The following is a 12,149-nucleotide window of genomic DNA, read 5'->3' as shown; positions in this document are numbered from 1 at the left end:
CTTCTTTATCAGACACAGGTCGAATCAATGCTTCATTTTCTGCCTCCTCAACTCTGACCGCCGGCCTGGGAAGCCGGCCAAGCTCCAAGGGCTCCTCTACCTCCGTCCATCTAGTCCTGAAGAAATCAAACAACATCCGTCTCACTGCAGAATCCTCCTCCACCCGCTGTCCCACTCCTACTCTCAGTGATCGTATCATATTCCTTTGCCTCCTGATGACCGTCGATCGGTGGAAAAAGCTGGTGTTTCGATCTTCCTCCTTGACCCACTGAACCCTCGACTTCTGCCTCCAAAAAATCTCCTGCTGATGCAACAACGAGTGATGGGAGGACAGATGTCGTCGTAAGTCTGCCATCTCCTCCTCCTCAAGCTCCCCCTCACGGTCCTCCCTTCCTTGGAGGTTCACAATCAACCCCTCCACCTCCTCCAATCTCCGGAACACATTACCCACAACATCCCGATTCCATCTGCGAAGGCGACGCTTAGTAAGCTCCAAACTACGCGACACCCTCTGCATAGCATTTTCCTGTACTGGCACTCCCCAAGCCCCCCTGACCACTTCCCAAGATTGTGGGTATGACAACCACAGCTTCTCAAAGCGGAAGGGGCTATAATGACTGGAGCTCGAAGCTGTAGAAATCAAAAGAGGGCAGTGATCTGAGGCAATACGAGCAAGATGACTAACCTAGTAAGGTGGGAAACGCTGAATCCAATCCGGGGATGCAATACCTTTGTCAAGCCGCTCCCATACTCTCCCTCCTCCAGACTGATTGTTGCACCAAGTGAACCGCGATCCGGTGAAGCCGAGGTCCACCAATCCATTTACATCCAGAAACTCCCGAAACTCCCTCCTGTCTACTGAGTCAGAGTAGATCCTCCCACCCCTCCTCCAGACTGATTGTTGCACCAAGTGAACCGCGATCCGGTGAAGCCGAGGTCCACCAATCCATTTACATCCAGAAACTCCCGAAACTCCCTCCTGTCCACTGAGTCAGAGTAGATCCTCCCACCTCGTTTCTCATTAGGGCCTAGTACACAGTTAAAATCACCCACTACCATTGTCGGCACCCCCTGAGTTAGTAAACATGACAGCTCACCCCAAAGGACTCTCCTAGTCCGGTAATCAGTGCTGGCATAGACCCCACACAAGACCCACGGGGGTTCATTTGGTTCCGAAATGATCATCACCACCTGCTGAGTACAATGGCGGAAGACATCGACAGAGGCAACACCTCGCTTCCACAACATCAAAATTCCTCCAGACAAGCCCTGGGATTCAACTTCAAATGATTCCCAATCAGCTGCTAAACGTCGCTGCACCCGACGTAGACCATCTCCGGACACCCGTGTCTCACAAAGGAAACAAATATCGGGGCAATGAAGCTGAGCTAGTCTTTTGAAGGACGACAAAAAAGAAGGATATATCTGGTCTTTAGGATATTCAATTATTTTTTCTTTTTTTTTGAAATTACAAAGAATATATATATTAAAGTAAATTGACTTAAAATTAGATTGATATTTCTATAATAATCAAATTAGATAAATATATAATTGATAATCTAAATCTAAAAACTAAGAGCATACACAACATCCACTAACTAGTATTGCTGTTAGAATTAAAGTTGAGGTCAGTCATCATCTGAGGTGCGCTGAGGTTGGCCAAGATCTAGGTCGAGATCAAAGTACGTTGAGATCGGCCGAAACTAAAGTATAAGTATACATATACATACATTATAATATATATATATATATATATATATATATATATATATATATATATATATATATATATATATATATATATATATTATAATCCTGAGATCAATCCTAAGCACGAGTCCGTAAAAGTAGACACCGGGGAATCTTTGGGAGGCAGGACCACCATTCTACGGTCCGTGTCGCGAAGTTGACGCCCACGCAACCAGATGTCAACGGCAGCGAGGACCGATCCATCCACCTCAACACCTGGGGCAGCGTTCCCCTGTCCCCAGAGCAGTACGACCACCCTACAGCCCGCCAGTTAGTGGCAGTACGAGCACCAGTAGCAGAGCTTGCTCTCGTACGTCACCATTATTATCCTTCATTGTTCCATTCCCATGCAAAAGAAAAGAAAAAAGATAGGAATAACAAATCATCGTAAAAGAAAACTCACCGCGCCAGGTAAGCACCAGTCGTGGCGTCACCGTCGCCGTCAGATGTCGTGGATCCCCCCCCCCCCCTCTCCTTCTCTTTCCTTTGCCTTTAAGGATATTGGAGCCGAGAACGACCATGCATGCGTGTTCCTCTCCTCTCAGACCCCATTCTCCATGCAGCCAATGGAGACCCGGCACGTCCACAAGTAAACAAATCTTGTCCCTGCGTCATGTCCCTCTCGGAGTTTCTCCTAGTGCCCTCCTTCCTCCATGCCTTTACATCGAGCGTAGCATCACTAGGTTTTTCAGAGTATCGCACCCTGCGCAGCCCGATCCCACCTTTCTTCTTTCCAGATACTTAATTATGATGATGATGGCTAAAGGCTCCGGGCTACCGACGGACAAGACACCAGGGCTTGGACCGGTCCATTGCATGCTCTCGAGTTTTGGCAGCTACTGGAATTACTACCACTCATCCGTACCATGCAATCTACCGATACCAGCGTTAGGTTTTAATTACGTGACTGTGTGCACCCGCAACGTGGAGGCAGTACAGAGCCAAGTTTAGATAATAAATGAGGGCGAGTAACAAGTTTATATCATATCATCCTGTTCATTAATGGCGTGAAACGAGGTTAATAAGATGGCGAGGCAAGTCCCATCGACGTAGCTCTCACAGTCGGCCGGGTGGGGAGCAGCCACATGGCGGAGCCCAGAAAAGCGAGTCCGGTCAGCGCAGTCGCACGTAAGGCCAAACCCATATGTCCGGTCCGCATTAGACCGCGCCCAACCGAAAGCCCGTCACATGTGACGCCCACATGGTGCTCCATAAATGCTCCATCCCACTACTCTCCTGGACCACGCAAAGATCGACAAAGTTCATCAATCCAACGGTGCTGATCAGCATAACAACAAAGTCAAACGAGATTAAGGCCATGAGGCAAGACTTTTTGGTGGGACGTACAGCTCCCTTCCGACATAGACCAACCCATTATCCAACCTGCCAGGATTGGTTACAGAGTTCAAAAGCTATTAGGCTTGGGATTTGCTAGCCGTTAGTCTAAGTACTGTACTAGCGGCCATAATTGAGTGCTGCTAATAGTCTCCGGAGCATTAGTTCGTTGCGAGGGCGAAATTATAGTTGTTTAGAGAACAGTAAGCATCGAAGAGAAGGCAAAATATTTGCAGTTATATGTACGACCAAGGAGAAGGCCTGCTCATGAGTCAATGCATGGCCCCTTACATCAATTCCAAAGCTTAATAATTAAGTTCGTTCGTGAATACTTTTCTACTTCGCAGAGACGGGGAGCATGGAAACAAAGAGAGGAGAAAAATTCCAACTCCTGTCTCCTGGTGACAACTGGACGTGGCAGCTCTGCGTTGGCCATGATTTGCCACGAGAAAGAAAAGGTGAGCCGGAGTATGCGACCGGTTCGGTTCATGTCAGAAGTAGTCGACGCGGGTCGGGTTCTGGCGCTCGCGGCAGGAGTTGGACCGGGTCAGATTGGGGATGACCGGGGGGCGGTAGGAACGGAGGAGAGCCAGGTTCAAGCCTTTGAAGAAGGGGTGGGTCTTGACGTCGGCGGCTCCGCGTATCGAACCGAACCGGGAGGCTGGGTCCTTGACGAGCAGACCGGAGATGAGGTCCCGGGCGGCGGAGTCGGCCGGGCAGCCAGCCGGGGGGAAGGCGAGGGGCTGCTTGACGATGTTGCGGAGGGTGGCGTCGTTGCAGGGCCCGGCGAAGGGGGTCCGGCCGTAGAGAAGCTCGTAGAGGAGGACGCCGTAGGCCCACCAGTCGACGGCGCTGCCGTGGGAGCGGCCGGCGGCGACCTCGGGGGCGACGTACTCGTGGGTGCCGACGAAGGAGCAGGACCGGGCGGCGACCGGCTCGGCGACGAACCGGCGGGAGGGGAGGGAGGGGGCCGGCTTTCGGGGGCGGAACAGGCGGTCGGGGAGGCAGGAGGGGTCGGCGACGCCGTCGGAGGCGTCGGCGGAGGCGGCGGCGGGCTCGAGGGTGGGGGAGGAGGTGGACTGGAGGGAGAGGTCGAAGTCGGAGAGCATGATGTGGCCGTCGGAGCGGATGAGGATGTTCTCCGGCTTGAGGTCGCGGTAGACGATGCCGAGCATGTGCAGGTACTCCAAAGCTAGCAATACTTCAGCGGCGTAAAACCTGGAAGGAATGGAAACGGAAACAAAATAAGGAGAAATTTAATAAAAAGAACGGTGGTTTTTGGTCAAATTTTTTAATTGGAAAAGAAAAAGAAAAGAGATTTTTTTTTTTGGGACCTGGCGGCGTTAATGGAGAAGCGGAGCCCGGGCTGGCGGTGGCGGAGGGTGTGGAGATCGCCGCCGCTGCAGTACTCCATCACCACGCACGAGAAATGCGGCGACGCGTCGAAGTCGGCGTACAAAGTCGGCAGGAACGGGTGGTCGAGAACCCTCAGAATCCTCTTCTCCGTCGCTGCTCTCTCCAGCTTCTTCTTCTTCACAAGCGCCAGCTTGTCCACCACCTTCATCGCGTAACACACCGGCGACGCCTCCGGGCACTGCCGTTCCTCTCGGAGCCGGCAGAGATAGACGGTCCCGATGTCGCCACTCCCGATCCGGCGGACCAGCTTGAAGTCGCGGGGGCCGAGCCGTGACGGGAGCCCACCGCCCCGCCGCGACCGGATCGCCGCCCACGCCGGGTCCGACGAGCGGTGGGGCTTCGAGGCCAGCCCGGGGGGCGAGCAGGGGCAGTGGCCGCCGCCGGACGAGTCCGCCGCAGGCTCCGCGGCGGCGTCGAAGGAGAGGCGGGAGAAGCTGCTGCGGCGATCGCAGCTCCCGCTGCTCATGGAGCTCTGGCTGGAATTTAGGGTTTCGGAACCAATCTCGCCGTCGGAATCCGGCAGGAGACCGATCATCTTAGCGTCCCGGTCGCAGACTTCTCGGCCTCGACAACCTCGAGCGCTTTAAATTCAGGAAAAGAAAGGGGAAAAACCCCCCCAAAATCTGCTGTTCTCTTCGATGCCAGAACAGGGGAGCACAGAAGAAAGCGGAAAAGATGGAATCTTTTTGGCCTTTTCCGCCGAATCAGACACCAAGAAGAACAATTGGAGACATTCAACAATTGCTGGCAACGGTTGACGCGATTCTTCAATCAGGAATCGATTATCACAGCAACAGTGAAAGGGAGCAGCGATTCCTTTCCCCGCACTCAGGGCATTCTAGAACTGAATACGCGGAACAGGGGCGTGAATAGAGGAAAGAGCTCGGAATAATTCCTCCCCCTTTCCTTCCCATTTCTCGCTCGCATTCATGCACGGGAACACCAAAGGAAACGCATTGACCCAGATGGATTCGTCGTCTCTCGCCTCCGTGTTTCTGGACGCATTGGAAGCAAGGGAAAAAAAAAAAAGAGAGAAGAAATTCAAAAGCAGCAGCAATTCTTCGAGGAGAAAAACAGCAAAAGAGCACGGAATCGAGAGGCTTTCGGCAGGAATAATAACGGGGACAGAAGAGACCAGTCAAGTGTGCTCCGATTCTCCCACAAAGCTACCACCTTGAGACCGCCATTAGAGCACCTCTCGAGCTCCCCATCTCTCTCTCTCTCTCTCTCGGGGTGTTGCTTTCTTCGTTTGGAGAGAAGGACGGCTCAATATTTATAGCAACGGCGGCACGAGGTCGCACGCGGTCCTTCTACGATCCTTTCAAAACTATTTTCTATTACAATCCTTTTAAAAACTACTTAATTAGTACTAATTTCATATCCTTCTGTGATCCTTCTTTCTTGGTAGAGTTGAAGCATTCTATAATCCTCTTAAAATTATTTAATTAGTATTAATCTTATGGTTAGCTTAACCCGAAGTTAGCCGAAGGTAACCTGGGTTAGACTGGCACGTGCGTGCGGCTCCCTAGCACGTGCGTCACACGGGTGCCCGTATCTATTTTCGGAGCCTTTTATTCTGCGTTTGACCTGACACGTGCGCGAGTGGGCAGGATATGACGTATGCATGCAAAAAAAAGAGGTGGGAGGCAGCGTCGTCAGTGTAGGGGTAGAAGTGGAATTTTGGTTTTGAGCTAATGAGAGAAGCAGTAATTAATGGACCTCGGAGACTGGAATGGTGGCACAAGTGGCAGGGAAAAGAGGAGAGAGACTCATAAATGATTGAGAACCCCAAAAATTATGATAAGCCACTGCTCTTTTGAGCTGCTCTTGCCATGGATTTTGCACCCTAGCATCTAGGTTGGGGTGGTATTTTATGGCCCGACCCATCGATTTGGGTTCAAAATAACCCATCTTGATCGGATTAATAATTGAATATGGGAATGAATTAACCTATTTAATATGTTTAAGATCGGTTTAAAAACCCACTTAAATTGTTGCAAATATGATAGAACGACAAAATGAAGTAAATAATAATGTGAATGTGTGGTAATTCAATAAATTGACTTAGTTATGAAATAAGGTAAAATATATGAAAAACTTAGAGTTACTCTGGTATATCATAAAGATGGAATAATCATAAAAAGAACTAAGTTGAACTTATTCATCCAAGGATTTAGACTCTTAAGGTGGTATTCAAATACTTAAGAAGATTAGGACGATGATCTGTGATAAATTGGATACATTGGCAAGGCAAGATATGAAAGTTGAGAGGGTAACTTTTATCGTGATCAAAAGACGGATATATGAAAATACTTCATTACCGCTGCTGTTGTTAATTACATGCATTGTAGCTAGACAGGATCGGAGTTTACATTTTTTTCCAGGCATGGACTCATTATCCAATTACTACGAGAGGATCTGAAGCTAACTTACAATAGGCTGAGCATCGATGAATCTAAAGGTAATAGGAACTCAAGCTACTACTAGATAAGTAGGCTTAAATCATTAAGATTACTTTCAACATTTGGAAACACTAAAAATCTACATATTATTATGAAGTTATTTTCGTAAAGAAAGAATCTTCGCAAGCACTGCACTTGAATTAGCTTTTTGATTTTTATATATATTTGTAGTGATGAAGGTAACACCTTATATTAAACATACCTTCCTGTATTAATCTCTCCTTCTTTCCTGTTGTTTAGGTAGGGTTACAAAAAGTATCCATCTAGCTATATTATCTAGGCATGCAATTACGTTCCAAGCTCTATGTTGTAAAATCTAAACATGAGAGCATGACCGATTTAATGAAGGTTCTATTAAGTTGGGAGTATAAACTTTAGTAGCTTCTTAGGTATTTATAATCTAAACTTTCGATTACTGATGCTGGCTGAGGGCAGGCAGAGGCTAGGCTTGTTTGTTGAGAGGTCAACATGAAACTAAATTATACCAAAGAGGGCTTTAGAGTAGCAGATTCATTATGTATGACAATATTCTGAGAAGCAAGAAAATTATTCTAATGCTGAAAATTGCTAAGGTTAGGATTAACCAATAGCGCACTAAATGTTTTACTTGTTTTCATGGATGAGATTAAATTGGATAGGATATTCCAGATAGGAATATTCTAGTGCAAACCATTCAAAAAGTTAAAACTAGGCACATCATGCCTAGGAGATTGCTCTGGATTAAGGTTTTAGATTCATGTCAAATGCTCTAAAAAGAAATGGACATCTAATAAGAGCCATTTCCAATAAGGCCAAAGTTTCATCCATAATCTTTATCATTCGAAATTTTTATCTCTATTAGTTCGTGCTTCCAATAATTAAGTTTTGTCTAGTATATCTTTATTCGAATCTATTCACTGATGGTCATAGTAATCGATTTAATTCACAACAAACTTGTGTTCCTTGATCCGGTCGGAATATTATTTATTTTTATGGCTCGGTCCACCAAATAATAGAATATGCTTGGCCAGAACTAGTATATAAATTGCTAATTAGAACAAATGGTGGTCAGAATACTAATAATATATGAAAGTATCGATTCCATCCATCTATAAAATTGATATTCTTGATCTTGTTCAAACCAACCGATGTCGATTCGACGTCATGGCAGCATTATGGACCACGTGCGACCCACACCCATGTGCGGCAACAGGCGGCATTTCAGTTGCAGGAGTGCAGGTCCCACATTAGGAATGGCATTAGGGTCCACATTGGGAATTAATAGCTTAATGACTATGATGATCCATCCTTATCTTATGTACATTGAATATTATTTGGATATCTTAGAGTGGAGGGAGGAAATGTGGAGGAAGGGGCCTTATGAGGTATGTATGTGAAGGCAAAGTTGTCTAATGAAATGCCAGCCAAAAGTACATCAAGTGGAGCCCTGCCTGAGGAGAGAAGCTATATTCCTCAATGAAGAGGATGCCAACAACTCATTAAGAGATGCTTGTTGGTTTGCTCAAGGACAAGCTTAGAGCCCTTCCATAATAACTGTCACCAGCTACAAGAACAACTAGGTCCTAAAAAATAACAGTAAATCTGTCCAAGGCTTATTACAGCACAAATGATTGGATCCAAGAAGAGCAGAGTTGTCTAATGGTACTGTAGAAAAGAAGGATTGAGATCGAAAAATAGATTCGGCTGCGTCGACGTTGATGCAAAGAATTAAATTCTCAAGAAAAGAGAGGATAAGAGATAAAGATGTCGCTATGTAACATTGCAGGGAAATCTGTCCAACACTTTGGTATTCATCAAAGGGGTTGCACGTTGAAAGGTTTAAGAGAACCAAAACTTAAATGTCGAGCTCGATATATGTGAATCCATGGAGGAGGCATCCTCGATGTGTTATATCCAAGGGGTTAGTGAGGCTTATAAACTTTCCATAATGCTTCGAGAATGGCATTATATAAAATGAACACTTGGTGCAATGTTAGTTAAACTACCTAGCAATTCTGCCTCCCAAGTCTGCAGAGCTCACTCCTAGGACAAAAATCAAACTACAATAAAACCCAAATTTGATTTAAATTTGCAGTGGATACTAGCTTGGCAAGATCCTTGAGGCTTGATGGACAAAAAATATAGCAAATCTTCTCTTTCAGAGGGAGGATGGTCATTTAATAGTAACCATCAAGTATTAATTATCCAAATTAATGATGTCATCATCCAAAGAAAATTAAACACTGCAATTTATTCATGAAAACAAAGATCAAGGATCTCCACCTACTCAGGTTATTAAAGGAAGAGTTAAAGAATCTTTTTAGCAACACGTTTTTAATTTGTGGCCATTAGGATTAAAATCCTAGACCTCCACTAAGAACAAGCTCTTAGAAGAGAGGTGCCAACCAGCTGAAATAACCACTATTGGCACTGGACAGAAGCATCTATGTATATAAAGAGACCGCAAATGCAAGTTAAATTTAATGCAAGAAAAAAATTATAAAAATCTGCCGAAACTAGTTCTCACCAAGATGATGACACCTTTGATGCATATTATCTTGTTAAGCTATAGATTACTTCTGTTATCACTGACTAGCTTAGTTTCCATTATAAGCCTTTCGTTTGACAAAAGAGACAAAGGATGGACCAAAGAGATACAAGTTAATTTGAGGAGCCCACCTCATGCTTCTATATCATCCAACCAAACAAAAATTTATATTATTAAAAAATGGAAAAGGATAAGAATAATACTATGAAAACAATCCCAGTGGAAAGTAATCCTCAAAGATCTTTTTGTCAGGTGGTCCCATCTGTCAGTATCTGATGCTTCTTTCAACAAAAAAAAAAAAAAAAATGATGTGCTTCCAAGTTTTTTTTTTCCTTCAATTTTTCATGATAATATTTCACTTAGTATAATGGTGAAACCTACTTAGAAAAATGTTATTGCCTATCAAAACATCCTTCTTCTAAAATGTTTGTATGGTATGAATTGAATTGCTATCCTAAACAACTTTCAGGTTTTCCTAATTTTGAATATTGGTCAGATATAGCTATAACCAATTAAACTAATGTAGAAGAGCTTAATTGCCATGAGTCTTGAGTTCAACCACAAAATGAGTGCTTGAACTGCCACTCCAATCAACATTTTATTCGAAGTCATTTCTTTGGCAAGAGAGCCAGTAGCTGGCTTAATCCTACTTTACAAATCATCAGTCTCTATAACAATGCTTCTGACAACCCAAAAGTGTTTTTTTTTTAATAAATTCTTCTAGGCAACCAGTTTGCATCAATACTCTTCCTACAATAGTTTCTTGAGTTTTTTTTACTCCTTTTTGTTTAGTCTACAAGCTCTAGGAGGTGTAGGATTCATACTTTGCAACAAAGCTCACCACACTAGTTGCTTATTATGCCAAAGTAATTTCTCACATGACACCAACTAATAAAGTGACTCATAGGACCCATTCATCCACCTATGCTACTCCCCCAAGGTGGGCTACAAAATATACATCAATTTTTTATAACCCCTGTTCCATCATTTATGCATCAAATCATACCTGTCCAACAGCTAAATTTAGAGCTTGTGGGATGTCCAAGTTTACATGCTCAACATCTCTCAGTGCCCTACCTTTCTCACTTCTAATCTAACCATCCAAATGATCAGTTCTCCTTATACTAAAGAGAATCCAGCACATATAACTGAAACATATCTCAAAGCTAATTTCTATCCTGTCAAAATTTGCTGCAGAAGATCTCCATGAATTGGATTGCAGAATTATAGGTGTCTCATCCAAGCCTTATTCTCTAAATGCTTCAACTAAAAAATCAATCTCAAAAACCAATACCTCCCACTCACTCCTTGTGGATGGCATGCCTACAACCAGCCTAGGAACAATAAATTATTCCAATGGAGAAACCCCGAGGCAGATGACAATGATGAATTGATTATAGTTGGCACACAAAACACAAGCTTGTTATATATGATGCAATAAATTTTGATCAATCATGGAAGAACTTTTTTGTTGACGAGCCCGAGAAGGATGGAGGGGAGGCAAAGGCAAAGGAGCAGCAGGGGGCAAAAAGAGACAGCCCCACCAATATTCGCGCTGCTTTGATAGGGAGACAACAGTGCACAACAATGTCACCTCCATGACACTCCCTTCCCCTGGTACCCAACATACATACACTAATGTCACACATCTGAAGGGAATCTAGACATATTTTGTACTTCATAAAGTTTTTAATCTAATCATGGCGGTTCAGAGATTCACTAGTGATCATAAAGAACACGGAGTTATGGCTAGTCTTACAGCTATTAAACACAATCTATATATATCCTCCTGGATTTGAAAGATCCAGGGTAGAAAACTATTATAATATATACACTATTATAATTATTTATGAGAAAAATACTTGTTTAAATATACTGGATGAGGGTGCCAAATAGTTGAATTTGGTAAAGTCATGAAGCACAATAACATGGATTATATATTATCGTCACTCCAATTTTGGCCAGATTTTCTCCAATTATGACTCTCAAGAATACACAGAAGAGACCAAGTTGTCTGGATTTGCATGACATAAAATTACTGTTATTATCCTTGCATGCAAAACATTCTTTTGGAAAAAATGCAAAGTACCCTCCTTTGCGTGCCCAACAGCATGCAAAAGTGTGAACCTTCCGTCCATGAAAAAGGAGTGATTAAGTAAAGTTCTATCTGTCCTCAATTAATTTTTCTGGCTTGTTTGGTTTGTTCTCGAGAAGATCAGTACAGTTCTAGCTCTAAAGTGAAGGTCCATTCTACCTAAGTTTTGAGTAATATCAAAACTATGAGCTGCATGGGAGGGAGAGATGCATGAGTGCTGGGCAAGAACTTTTTTATAAGTTCACTTGATGGCTGTATTTTTTTAACGGAGAGGGGTCTAGGTTAGAAGCACAGGAGTTCACCCAATATGCAGAAGGGAAAGAAGCGAAAGTTTCAACCATTCCTAATCCCAGGCCAGACAAGATTTAGTTCACTTACGAATGGAATCATGACCTGCTTGGGAATATCAGAGAACAGGGGAAGGGAGAGGGGAAAAACAATCAAGGCCAATCGTGCCGGATTTTCTCAGGCAGGCACTAAAATTTTATTTTCCACATTACATCTTGATAGGTTATTTATGTCAAACGAGGTAAACAAAATGGTCTTCATGCTAACAAACATTTGG

General features: G+C 44.2%; 1 protein-coding gene across 1 annotated transcript; it reads right to left on the bottom strand.

Moving 5' to 3' along the window:
* Window positions 1-3,296: 3,296 nt before the first annotated feature.
* LOC103703678 (protein kinase PINOID) lies at window positions 3,297-5,787 on the bottom strand. The gene is made up of 2 exons (XM_039114568.1): window positions 4,419-5,787; window positions 3,297-4,302 (listed from the first exon to the last, which is right to left on the bottom strand). The coding sequence occupies exons 1-2, from the start codon at window positions 5,033-5,035 to the stop codon at window positions 3,576-3,578; spliced, it is 1,344 nt and encodes a 447-aa protein (XP_038970496.1). The 5' UTR covers window positions 5,036-5,787; the 3' UTR covers window positions 3,297-3,575.
* Between the last annotated feature and the right edge of the window lie 6,362 nt (window positions 5,788-12,149).

The sequence above is a fragment of the Phoenix dactylifera genome, chromosome 16 (assembly GCF_009389715.1).
Source record: "Phoenix dactylifera cultivar Barhee BC4 chromosome 16, palm_55x_up_171113_PBpolish2nd_filt_p, whole genome shotgun sequence".
NCBI lineage: Eukaryota > Viridiplantae > Streptophyta > Magnoliopsida > Arecales > Arecaceae > Phoenix > Phoenix dactylifera.
The sequence above is the reverse complement of the archived record's forward strand: the minus strand, read 5'-3'. Positions and strand labels throughout refer to the sequence as shown.

What these genes read in the sequence shown, in the direction of transcription:
- LOC103703678 (XM_039114568.1), bottom strand. Translation starts at nt 5,035, where the DNA reads ATGATCGGTCTCCTGCCGGATTCCGACGGCGAGATTGGTTCCGAAACC. An exon ending in TTCTCCATTAACGCCGCCAG is followed by an intron (nt 4,303 to 4,418) that starts GTCCCAAAAAAA and finishes CATTCCTTCCAG; the next exon opens with GTTTTACGCCGCTGAAGTAT.